Source organism: Gymnoscopelus braueri, assembly GCF_963280865.1.
Source record: "Gymnoscopelus braueri genome assembly, chromosome: 17".
In the NCBI taxonomy this organism is placed as follows: domain Eukaryota; kingdom Metazoa; phylum Chordata; class Actinopteri; order Myctophiformes; family Myctophidae; genus Gymnoscopelus; species Gymnoscopelus braueri.
Genome location: NC_137617.1, coordinates 17,097,423 through 17,111,032, shown reverse-complemented (window position 1 = coordinate 17,111,032; position 13,610 = coordinate 17,097,423). Strand labels below are relative to the sequence as shown.

At 38.1% G+C, this 13,610-nt stretch overlaps 1 protein-coding gene across 1 annotated transcript; it reads right to left on the bottom strand.

Moving 5' to 3' along the window:
- Positions 1–1,296: 1,296 nt before the first annotated feature.
- On the bottom strand, positions 1,297–12,895 carry lgi1b (leucine-rich, glioma inactivated 1b; the record flags this gene model as incomplete). The annotated part of the gene is made up of 10 exons (XM_080455643.1): positions 1,297–2,116; positions 2,919–3,161; positions 4,543–4,767; positions 5,123–5,287; positions 6,127–6,296; positions 7,166–7,237; positions 8,767–8,838; positions 8,953–9,024; positions 12,141–12,212; positions 12,693–12,895. The coding sequence occupies 10 exons, from the start codon at positions 12,893–12,895 to the stop codon at positions 1,767–1,769; spliced, it is 1,644 nt and encodes a 547-aa protein (XP_080311769.1). The 3' UTR covers positions 1,297–1,766.
- Positions 12,896–13,610: the final 715 nt, after the last annotated feature.

The window sequence follows — 13,610 nt, the reverse complement described above, 5'->3', positions numbered from 1 at the left end:
CCCATTCAACTGTTAAAATTACCCCAGAAGTGTTTTAAAGTGAAATACCCTTTTAAGTGGTTAACACATAAAGTAGCCTTTTGGAAAGAGTGACTAAGTTCTGATTGGCTAGCTGCCATAGTGGTTGGTAGAACTAACAAGTTGCGCTAAAGTGTGCCAGCATTTGGTTGTCGGAAGATCCTGTCATTGTTACCCCACCCTCCCTTGCTAGACAGTGGTCAACAGTGTTCACTTTACTGTATGCAGCTGTTTGTTATTAGCTTCAAACTTTGATCAGATTACTATTTGAACCAATCAAATTGTCAGCTATCAGCTTTAAAACGAATCTCCTTCACAGTGTTTTGGGCATTATGTGTTCCGTCTTGATCACAAGCTCTAGCAAGTCATTTACGTTATTATCTAAAAGACAATTAAAACAAATTTTGCTTCTATTATTCCAGCTATTAACCACAAAAACATGTTTTAGGATGAATATCTAATCTAATCTAAATAAACCTACCTTCTAGGTAAGAAGTTATTATAGCAGGTCAAGAAAAAGCTAAACTGCTTCTTCACCTGCAAGATAGTCAGCTCGCAATAATAATGGAAGATATGGTTTTCAAATGGAAAATAAGGCATCATCAGAGAGAACAGAGCCAGGATGAAAATATGCTCTTTTCTTCAAGGCCTGTGTGAAAACGAAACAGCTGTGGTAAGTCTGAAGATAGGCACCAGCGGCAGTGTGGAATCTCTTTCAAAACCCTGGTACCTTGTACTTTGTGATGTTTTAAACTGTAGCAAATGTCTCATTAGTTCACATCAAACTAATTAAAAAATATATTTTCAAATCATTTGAGCATTGACTGAAATGGGGTGTAATTGTTTTTTAAAATGTTTTATAACTTAAGTAGCTTTGTATTCCAATAGTAATCATAGAGTGCTAGGCTGCTCCCTGTCTCTCCAGCTCAAGTGAACACAAAAAAACATTTTCAGGTCAGGATACCAATTTCATCCAATCAGGAGAGAAGAACTCATACAGGATGCAGGATAAACAGTTAAATTGGAAGTTATGTAAGTTATATACCGCCTCCCCCATGACAGCCGGGGCGCCTGATGGAGGGGAAGGGAACTGGTTGGAATAACGTGTTCCTTCCACGCGCTACGTCCAACCAGGGAAACTCCCCCCTGTCAGGTGACAAGAAGGTCAGTTGGCTCTCATGCCTGAAGGAAGCATGAGCTCGGCCCTGGCCTCCCTACTGTGGGGTGACAGGTGTAATACTGGTGTAGGGCTGGTGTAGTGCCCAGGATCACTTAGGAAATTGGCACCGGGTGAAAAAAATGGGTTACAAAAATCGCGGGATAAAAAAATTAGAAAAAATAAATAAATTGGAAGTTATGAAAAAATTGAATTGGAACAAAATAGATGTTTTTCTCCCCTGATTTGGATGAAATTGGTGTCCCACCTGAAAATGTTCTGAAATTTTGTTTATTAAAGAGCTGAAGAGATGGAGAGAACCCCCTGTTACTGAACAAACACTATAGCAATGATTACTATCGTTAAATAGCTTTAACTTAAACAAAAGGGAAAAAAAGAAACTAAATACACTTTTAACAAAAAAAAAATCACCTACAGCACCTTTAAAGCTGCCTGGGTTGCCGAGGATCATTAGTCTATACTTTTGCAGAAACGTCTACTGATTCTATTTGGGCCTGACAAATTCAGTCACTCACAAAGGGTTTGAAAGGTATTCACAAACATGAATTGACTGATATCGTTTTAATCTGTTTTATTTACTCAGATCAATCATTAAATGCTCGTATATCTGTGTTTTCCCCTTGAAGCTGGATGCCAGCAGGAAATCCCGGTCGTCAATAGATACCATAGAGAATGCTCGGGGAGCCTGGATGTTCAGCTCCTGTGACTGGACAAAATGGCCCCGCTTGGGGTCCCATTGGTAGACCTGTGTCAGTGAATAATCGCTGCCCAAGATGGCGTACTGCCAGTTGCCGATGGTGACTGGTTGGAATACCATAGAGCCACGGGACGGAACTGTCTGGGCCTCTTTGAACATGGCTCCATCCCAGCGCATCACCTTGGAGTCGCCGATGAACCTTGTCAAACAAATGAACACCTCACCTAGGAAACAAACAAAAACATACAGAAAGCGGGTTAGTGTTTTTGCATTACATTGCCAATCAATGTTGCTACAAAATGCTGTGCCGTGTGCATGTAATGTATCATGGCCTTACCAGGGGTATTATCCTTAACTAAACTAAGACTAAAACTAAAAGGGGAAAAAATTATGTGTCAACTGAAACTAAAATTAAAACTAAAGTCAAAAGAAAAAGCTATATAAAAACTAAAATGAACAATGCAAAACTGACAAAAATTAAATTAACTAAAACAAAATAGAATTACATGTACGACCATCTTTTATTTTTGATTATATCGGATGTAATCAATTCTTTCATCCTACCTTTTTCAGCTTCTATAAATTAAGGCTTTCATCATAATACATGAAAAACTAACACTAACTATAACTAGTCAATTCCTAAAACTAAAACCACAACCATTCAAACTAACTAACTAACTAATCTGAAATCAGACTAAATAAAAACTAAAACTAAGAATATTTAAAGCAAAGTGTCCAATACTGATTATGCACAAGGGAACCTGAACATGAATTTGTCTCCCTGAACCCTTACATTTTTTCCATTTACTTATGTTTGATATGTTGTACAGTTTTGTTATTACTGAATAATTTACTACCATTGGTTAAATACAGTGATACATCTGCACAGTTTCTTGCATTGTAGTGATAGTATCTATCTATAAATATCTATATACAGTATATACACACAGACAGTAGTATCTATAATATGTACCATGCATAAATATATCACTACTCAGTAGTGATATACAGGTAATGTTCTCTCACCTTTGACCTGGAAGTGCTTGACAGAGAAGACATCCTCCATCTCTGGTATGTCAGTTCTGCGGTCAAACTGCTTGTGGCTCTTGTTCCAGTGGTAGACCACAGGCCTCTGGGAGCTGCTGGACAGGATGAGGTGCGGCTTGTTGGCAATCTCCAGATATTCCACATCTGTGTCCCGGTGCCATGGATGGAGAGACTGATGAGAGTAGAAGCCATTGCCGTTCCACTTGTACACTGTTGTGGAGCCTGCCTGTAAGAACATAATGTGCACTGTGCTGTTAGTTAGTCATGCAACAGTTTTACATCTCCCCAAAGTAATACACCTCGAGGAATTATTTGAAAAACCCACAAATACACAAATGCATGGCTATTTGGACATAAAATGGCTAGACAGTGTATATATTATTTATAAGCAATCTCACTTGGTGTTTAGCGTAATCATGTTAATATTATAAACACATTTGATGTGGGATTTCTGTGCTAAACAACATGACACTCTAATGTGATTGATAGAGGCCATTGATGTAAACTCCCTCTTAAATAGACCCCCACCCCCTCCTCAAGTGGCAATACAGGAAATGAAAAGTCTACCATTTGGATGATATAGAATACTTTACAAATGTTCTGGTCACTTGGTGCTTACAGTACTGTATACAGTACTGTATATTTGTGGTGATGGTATGAGTCAGACTTTGACCATTACTTATTCACAGCCTTATTTTTTTCAAGCTACTGCATGTACTCTCCATTCAAGATCAAAGTAGCATGACATCCCCAAAATTAGATCAGATAGCAAAGCCCTTTGGTAAATCTATTGTGTATAGAGTTGGAATCCTGCACACCATCTCCTTGAGAATTCTCAATTTTCTGCTGACATTTTTGTCACAGACCTTCCTCAGTAGCAAGTCATGCTCTGATGGAGTTCTGGTGACCAAATCGTCAGCAATAAATTGAGTTTTTGCAAGGAGAAGGTGTGTGGGAGTCTCACTCTGAACAATACAGGATATTGTCTTTATTTCTCCCATAGCCCCATCTGTGACCTCTCTCGCTTCGCTGTAACTCCGGGACTTGGTCACAGCGTTGCAATCCAGGATAGCGGGGCCAGGCAATACGTTAAATTTTTTGACCTATTTCCCGAAGTTGTGCCCCAAGTTCCTACAGATGTCTGTAGTAAAAATGGGATGATAAATTTATATTCCGTTGTGACAGCCAACTGTTGAAATGTTTTTTACAGCCTGTGCAAAATGTCATACAGAAGCGCGCTCCTACTGTCCAGGCAACAAGGAAGAGTGCGCTTCTGTGTTTTTGAATGGGAAATTCTGCACAGGCTGAAAAAACAATTGAAACAGTTGTTTGACAGCATAATGTAATTTTGCCACCCCGTTTCTACTACAGATGTCCATATGAACATTTCAATACCTTCAAATTAATGTTGGAAAATAGGTCAAAAATAGTCTTAAATGCTATGTGCTGTCCGTGCTGAAGATTTGCTATGAGTTTAATAAAGGATTAGTTCTACCTTTGGTAAATCTAAAATAACTGGCACAATAAAAAACGGTTTAAGTTATTAAAAGCTTAAGTTCAGTCAGATTGGTGATTTAAGTAATGAAAAGAGAGAAAAAGCCACCAGCCTTGGAGCTGTCGGCGATGACGAAGAAAGACTCTCCGTCGATCATGAAAGTCTCTATGTCGTTGGGTTTACGGATCTTCAGGATGTCGATGTCCTGGATCTTGATAAACTTGTTGGCAGAGGTGTCACGCTTGTAAATGTGTGAACCCCCAAACAGCTGGGCCACAATAACAAAGAGGAGATGGTCAATCACCATGGGCTTGCAGACCACAGTAGAGGCACCTGGTCATCAAGGAGAGAGGAATGGGCATTATTCACACACACTTGATGAACTTGCAGCTGCAGACAGTGCTGCAGGTGTGTGATGAAGGAAAATAGAAAGAAGGATAAAACTAATAAAACTATGAATTATTTGTGATACAAAATCTAGGGAAACATATTATTCTGAAAACTTTGGTTTTGACAGTGTGTACAGGCAAAAGGGTGAAGAAAAAAACCTAAAATGACAATGCTTTGCAAAAATATCAGATACATGAACTCTGATGAAGGCAGGGACACTGAAATGCATTGGAGCGTTATTTCAGTATATATATTTTTGCACACAGATGAGTGTGTAAGGTTGTTGTCTAAAACTCACTTTCTATGGTATCATAGGTCCTGAAGGTCATTTCAACGTGATCCCATTCCAGGAAACTGCATGTTCCCTCGAAGGGTTGGGCAAAAACTACATATTGATCTTCGCCAAAGGTGAAGGCCTCCACGGAAAGAGACTCAAACTTCAGTGACTGATATGCAGCAAACTCTGAAAACCAGAAACAGTAGCCTACTTGGTTACTTCTTTCGTTTTTTTGTCGTCCTTATCTTTCTTTCCACTCAGGTCATAAATATCATTTATCATTTATGTGCGTATATGAATACGTATTATGTTATTTTTGAGTGTGATAAGTATTTATGCATGATATCATTGTCTTGAAAAGAAAATTCAATAATTGATCACAATAAAACTCAGCCACTCAATGGAAGGGTTGTGTGTGGTTGTGCAGGATAAAACTATGAGACATGACCAACATAAGAATGGCATGCAGACAGCGACGGTTAACACGATTAACAGTCAGTAGGGTATTGTAACAGCTTGAGACTTATAAATGGTTAGTAAGTCAATCCGTTAGTCAGTCAGCTAGCCAGTATGTTAGTCTGTATGAAATCAGATCACCAGATTGCCAGCATTATGTTGTATGTAGTATGTAAGTATGTATATCATTAGTATGGCAGCAAGTCACTCAGGAGTCTGACACCAAAAGTTGCCCTGAGAAAGATTATAAATAACTGAAATAACATTTTTTATTTTTTATTTTTTTAACTATATGACTATAAAATTGGATATGGTGATAAAAGGCTGAAAAGTGTATAGAGAGGGAGGTTCTGCACACTTGGAACCACATCATCTGTACCTATTTTGGGCATATCATAATGTTTCAAAAATAGCTTAGGCATTTAAGCTTAATTTCTAGCTTCTCTTCGTACGCTGCCGCCGGTGTAGCATGGCTAAAATAGCAGATCTACAAGCTCACAATATGTCCTGAATGCCACACGTTGTGAGCTTGTAGTTCGGCTTTTTTCATCATCTGAAGGTGTCCTCACCTGCTGTGATGCAGTCAAAAGAGTGTGGTAGTAGGTCGTTGATCTTCTTGCCCTGGTGAATGGGAGGCCCACTACAGTGGATCTGGTCCACTGTGGCATTGGTGTGATACATCCAGTCCACCAACCACTTCAATTTGCAGTCACACACTAGGTTGTTACCTCGCAGATCACTACATGGATGTGAAAAGGGTATTATCTACAGTAACTGAATCAGGATCTGATTTCATTCATTTTCCTTGTTTGACTTACTTAATTTTAAGGGTAGATAAATGAATTAATTAATCAATCATTCAACCCATCAATGAATTACATGATTTATAACAGAAGATGTGAGTGAAAACTGTCAAACTCCTGTTCAATATGAGAGTGGACATTGAGGGGACCACTTGAGACTAGGTCATGTCAATCAATAGATGTCAGTCAGCTTCAACAAAATGGCTCAGTTGCAATGATACATTCACTCAAGCCATGTACTTAAGTACAATGCCACAGTACTTTTACTTTAATTGAGTATTTCCATTTCTTGATACCTCATACTTCTACACCACTACATCTCAGAGGCAAATGTTCTACTTTTTACACTACATTCATTTGACAGTTAGAGTTAGTTACTCTCCAGATTTAGATTATTAATAATAATGAATAAAATTACAAATAAAAAATCTTCAAAATATTTCCAAAATGGACAATCTAAAAGCTCACAACGCACCAGGATGCAACGCGCTGTGAGCTTGAAGATTGTCTATTTTAGCTGAAGTATAAAATAGCGCTTAAATGGTTAATGATCAAGAATTACAGTAAACAAAACATGATATACATTGATTCTGAAATGGGCATTCTGCATAATGAGTACTTTTACTTTAGCCAATTTAAGTATATTTTTATGATAATACCTTTGTACTTTGACTTGAGTAACATTTTGAATGCATGACTTTTACTTGTAAGAGAGTATTTTGACACTAGGGACTTTTACTTTAGTCCAAAATCAGGCTACTTCTTCCACCACTGCTGAGTTGAAAGACAACTTGACTGTACTTACACTTTGGTCAAGGACTCCATTCCCTTAAAAACATCTTTTGGCAATGTCTCAAGGTTGTTGTATGCCAGACTCCTGTATGGCAATGGAGTGAGACAATTAAAACAATAACATAGAATGTACAGAGGTTACAGTAGTGCTTTCAGGTAATACCAACATAAACCTGTCAGAAACGGGTCTTTTTGAGAGATCTAATTTGAGATGGGATGAGACTGTGGCTGGATTCCAAAACGTAAGCAAATGTGGAAGTAAAATTACGACGTAATTCATGAAGGCTGCATTATTCAGGAGGGGAAAGGACAGTCTGCTGACATTTTGAGCATAAGTACAAAGCATAAAGAGGCAGGGAACAAACTGTGCACAGATTGGCTTCAGAGTTGGCTTTTTACTCTGATAATGTGTTTGTGTATGATAGGGACAATTATGAACACTTGATGATTTAAAATTAAACAGCTTTTGTTATACTCTATAGCAAAATCATACTATATCTACATACTCTTGGATTATCCTGTGACCTCCCCAAGGACTAGACTATAATTTAATTCTAGACTCCACTTAGGAAAGGATAGACTGGCCACTGGCCAACTAATAAGGACTATTGGAGAGTCTGGGACAAGCCTGAGGTCAGAGCTGAGTTTAAGGTTACAGTGCAGTTATTATATTTAGACTAAGCTTGAGGTCACTCATGTTATCAGCTATATTTAGTTTTAGCAAGGTTTGCAATGTTGAGAGGCATGCTTGTGTTTACGAACTGCTGAGATTTTGGTCACTTTCCAAAGGAAATCACAGAATACAAATTTTCAGCTGTGGTGGAGAGAACTCTGCAGCACATTAATGTGCATTTGACATCTCAGTATATTTTTCCTTACTTTACATTAGCATATTTTATCCTATGATGAGAATTTGTTTTGCAGATGTAAATACTGAAACATGTCGGATTTTGTAACATTATTTCGTCATCTAACCTTCTTGTTAGAAAATTGGGTCATGTGTCCCATTATATTCCGCAGTAGTTTTAGAACCACTAGAAAACACTCATCTCCATCCGTATTTGTCAGCTAAAACCTCCTTCACAATATGTCCTGCAGCAACCTGATCTAGTAGACCTTGGACAGGCAGTAGCAGCACTGCTGCTTACCACTGCAGTTCTGACAATTATAAAGTTGACAGTGACAGGAAACTGAAAAATATATTGATAAAAAATGCTTATCCCTGTGTTAAAACCTTGGCCCAATAGGTGAGGGTAATAGTTCAATGAACTTTGCAAAGAGGAGTGATTCTGGCTTTTCATGAGTTAATCCGATCAGATAAATCAGGTTCTTTTAACCACTTATTCCCTATTTACTGCATGGTACAACAAATACTGCAAATAGCTGATCGACAAGATTGGCAAATGTTTGTCTATTTTCTCTGAATGTTCACTTATTTTGCACAGAATCCTCAGAATAGGGACCGAGTATCCCCATCCCCACAATAGAGATGCTAGGGTTCATGAGGTCAAGAAATTTAGAAAAGGCAGGAAGGAAGGAATGAAGGAAGGACCAAAGGCAAAGGTTATGGATAGAGAGAGTGGGCTACTTGTATCTATGAGAACAGGTACTTACAGATGTATCAATCCCTTGAGACCCCGGAATGCAAACGGAGATATCGATGCAATTTTATTGTTTTCAATGAACCTATGGGAAGAAAATGATGTTAGCATAAACAAATTACCCATATCCACCAACAAATCGGTAAATGTGCACAAATCTGAGAGTAATATGCTTGGGATTTCGAGAGAAATCACTTACAGGTATTCCAAATGTGGAAGCCCCACGAAGGCATCTTCATCAATGAAGTCAAATGAATTGGCTGTGAACAAGCTGTGAGAAGGAACAAAGGGACAAAGGCCTCATGATGTTTGATTGTACATGTGGAGCAGTGAGTTATCATTATCAGAAAGTGTGTCAATCCAAGAAAAGAAAAGAAAAATTGTGACTTATCTCACCCTTGAGAACAAGAGACTCATTGAGTATTTCTGCCTAAGGCATGTGATAAAAGAGTGAATTACAGGAATTGAGTACAACAAAGCACAGTCAATGCCTCCTACTAGGCATGTTTTCTGAGTCACCCTTTAGCAGAACGCACGTTTCCCTGCAAACCTCTGTCAAATACTGTAGCCCTGGAGACAATCCTTTAAGGGATTATGCATTGAGTGAGTTATGACAATATGGAGCATCAAAACATTGTTTGATACTGATAGTCATTGTCACAAGACCATTTGTACCTAATTTGGTGAAAGGAAATCAGGCAACAAACTGTGACATTTGTAGCATTTATGGTGCACCCTATGGGTGGAACCGTGGAAGTGAAATCGCTTTTGTTTTGACATTTTCTTGAGAAACACATTTTGGAAGCCAATCATTGCCAATCTGAATAGAATATGAAAAATCTGACTGATACATGTTGATCACACGACTCTGAGATAAGGTGTACCGATTTGTGTATACGTTTTGGACAAAACCTGTAGGAGTAGTAGAAAAAGGTGTGTTTTGAAGAAGTACAAAATCAAATGGGAGTTGCATCATGATCCAAGGAATCCAGAGGGAAAACACTTTGATTGTACGACTTATGGTTCAGGAGTTATAGTTTCATGCCGATCGGTCCAGCAGCACGGATGGACACATGGACGGACAGGGGTGAAAATATAATATCTGCCTCCCGGCCTTTTGGCCTGGAAGAGATGATTAATAGGACCACATTTACTAGTGCACAGGACTTGATATAACCCTGATATGAAAAAATTAGGATGATCACCTACTGAAATCTGAATTTCCCTCCGGGCATCAATAAAGAAGTGCTGTAGATATACTCTAGAACACATTGTGTGTCTCTATGGTTCTGCATCACTGCAATGACTGCAAAAAACTATTGGAAATGATCCCACAGTCAGAAAATAATATCAGCTATAGTTTATTTTCCTATAGTACACATAATTACATACATAGCACATAATTGTGCATATTCTTTTCAAAATCACATCCCTTTTTTGGAGAAAGCTGCCAATTATGTTAAAAAAGTGCACAACTACTTTTATCATTGTACAATGGTTATGACAAAACGCTTGTGTAAGGCTTTGACATTATTATTAACTTCCTTAATAATCGACAGTGAGGCTGTCATAACAGATCATATTTTTTTATTAGATACATTTTATACTTTGGAATTAAACTCTTCATTTACTATTGAATAGTGTCTTGTTGCCTTGAGATTGATTGATTGAATACTTTATTAATTTGCAAATAGTACAGTGGAACGATTATACAATGGTGCTACACAAAAAGCCCTAAGGGCTTGTTTCCATTGTGTATGTACCACTGACTCTTTCTTCCCCTTTGGCAGTTTCGAGGCTCTAGGCAACGGGCCAACGGACAATAGATGATTAGCTTTCACTTATTTAACACCCTCTTGTTCCATCTTGTAATGTTTTCTTAATCGCTGCTGCATGTCTGTTTTCCAAAACTAACAACGGTGAACGGTCACAACTGACAGTGTAACAAATGATCTCCAACAATAACAATCACCTGGGTGTTCTCTTTTATGACTCTTTTAATTTGTGCTGTTTTAACCTTCATCTATATTGAGGACGGTTTAATGAGCATGCATGCATGATCTTTATCACCAGTGCCCTGCTTTGCATTCACATTTGGAGGCTGTCCAGTTTAATTACATCTACAGCATAGTGCCAACTACGGAACAGATCTACTGATGAATCAATATGTGAGTCATTTGGGACTTCTGTTGCTCATGGACACCTGAACATTAGATACGCAAGGATGCATAAATTGTAAGTTCATTGTCATCACCCTTCTGGAGCACGTGGCTGGACTGCAGCCAAGATAAATGTTTTGTAGAAATGATACATTGTTTAATTATGGTGTGATGTCATGTCCATTAATCCTGATAAATACCTATTAAAGGTAAACAGTTACGCTTTTAAGCCGTTGCTATGTGCACATACAATAATACATCACTCAGTAATGCATACATATCCCTAGTACAAAATCTGTAATAGTGGTTGTAATAAAGGGAATCAATTAGCCTGGAATGTCGACGTTCCAAAACATGTGACTATGTTTAGGCTTGCCTGGGTTATCATTACAATGATATTATTTATTTATCTCCCTTTAATTATCTTCGCCTCTCTCTCTCTCTCTCTCTCTCTCTCTCTCTCTCTCTCTCTCATGTTCTGTCTGTCTGTTGAAGCACACGCACAAACACACACACACACACACACACACACACACACACACACACACACACACACACACACACACACACACACACACACACACACACACACACACACACACACACACACACACACACACACACACACACACACACACTCCATCTCTCCATCTCCTGCTGTTGATGTAGGTACCCATGTGGTCTACTCTATTGCATAATCCTGACACCATTACAGATAATCCCCTTTAAATCAGCATATCAAGTGGTCCTTTTTATGTCCTCTGTATGAAACACCTGCTTTGTCCTTTGTTAATACTGACTGACTGGAACCTTTTCTTTTACACTCTTGAAAGTTGCCCATTATGTTTGCTACTGTACATACATTTTATATCATTTTGACCCTCTTCAATAGGTTATCATTGGATAAGCAAATCACAAATATGTATTATTTTCATTTCTTATTTGATTATGACTTGAAAACTGTAAGTGAATATTGGAATCAATTGTTTTGTTTGCCATGTTTTACATGTGACTTAGCTACTGCACCCCACATTGAATTTATAATTAAATTACAAATCCACTCAACAAAGTGTGTGATAATGTAAGAATTCATTCAACACAACATTTGTGTTGAAACTGGTAGGCAGCAAGCATCCTAGTGGTCAAATGACTTGCATGGACACACACACACACAGACACAAAGCGGTCAATGATAATCTGATCAATAAATGAATGGTCTGTCACTCACAGAAGCTGTAGAGCAGGCGTATGAACGAAGCTCCCTGGGGTGATTTCACTGAATCCAGACTTGACAAAAGATCTGAAAGGAAACACATTGAAAGGAGGGGTGACAGTCAGAAACAGAATATGGTATGCTACAACAGCGAATGTGAACCTCAATAAAAAAAAAGAAGAACATGAAACGTTTTGTAATAATAATAAACCTAAGTATAAATAAATAATAAATAAATCTACTAAGTAACTAGTAAAAAAACAATGTCTAACCACTGGCAGTTGTTTTTTTTAACAAAAAATAAATGCAAAAACAATTTAAGGTATTAATTGTACACTTCAAGATCCCAGTCTTTGTTGGGGACCACTTGTCATTTCTTTAGCTATACCCTGGTCTTACCTCTAGGCTTATATGCCCTCATGTTTTAAATGTTTTCTTCAGTTTCTTAGATGTTTTTAGGGGTGTAATGATTCTTTTTTTAATGCTTTTGCTTATAGCACTTTGAGATTTTCACAAATGTAAAGTGCATTATAAATCAAATCCATTATTATTACTATTATTACTTACAGTGAGATGACATCGGAGGGGAAAGTGTGAGGAACAGATCGGACACTCTCACACAGGGCATTATCTTTAGTGCATGTACAGGCAGTGGGACATCTGGGCTGTTTCAGTCTTCTGCCCTCTGCTAGAACCAGGCTGACAGCGGCGACCCACACCAACACTGTCCATCCTCTCAGGGATCTGTCCGAGTCCGAGTGGGATCCCATTATTTCGGTCCTGTCTAGTCTGTCTGATCGATCGGTGGCCCGTTCCAGTAATATTCCTACATATGAACTTCTTCTCGGTCAAATTCCCAAGGTTGCCGTTGCCCCCTCAGTGCCAGAAATCTCGGATGTCCTTTCTCTTCTTGTCTAGCCTGTTTATTATTAGGCTAAGAGGCAGTGGATGTTTTTTTTTTATTGTGGTCGGATGATCTGATGTAGGCTTGTGTCTATGCTTCTTGCGTCTCAATAGGAAAGGCACCGGTCCAATGGATTCGTTCTGCAAATGCTCGGGATTACAAATGAAATGCAGGACAGATCAGAAAATTAAAAACAAACAAAAAAACATGAAAGATTTCATGAAAAAAAAAATCTCTTATGATCCCATATTGTCAAAAGTGCTGATTCGAGGACAAAATTAAAAACATGAAAGATTTAATGAAAAAAAGAAATAATCTCTTGATCCCTATTGTCAAAAGTGCTGATTGGAGGAAAAATGTTAAAACATGAAAGATTTCATGAAAAAAATATATAAATCTCGTTATGATCCCTATTGTCAAAAGTGCTGATTCGAGGAAAATGTTATAATGGTCTATTTTGTTATTTATGTTGTTGTTGTCTTTTTGGTACAAAGAAGTTGTCTTCTAAATTAGGCAGCCATGAAGAAAGAAAACAAAAACGTGGACTCTCATGAGCGGAGAGAAGATGGGAGAGAGAGAGA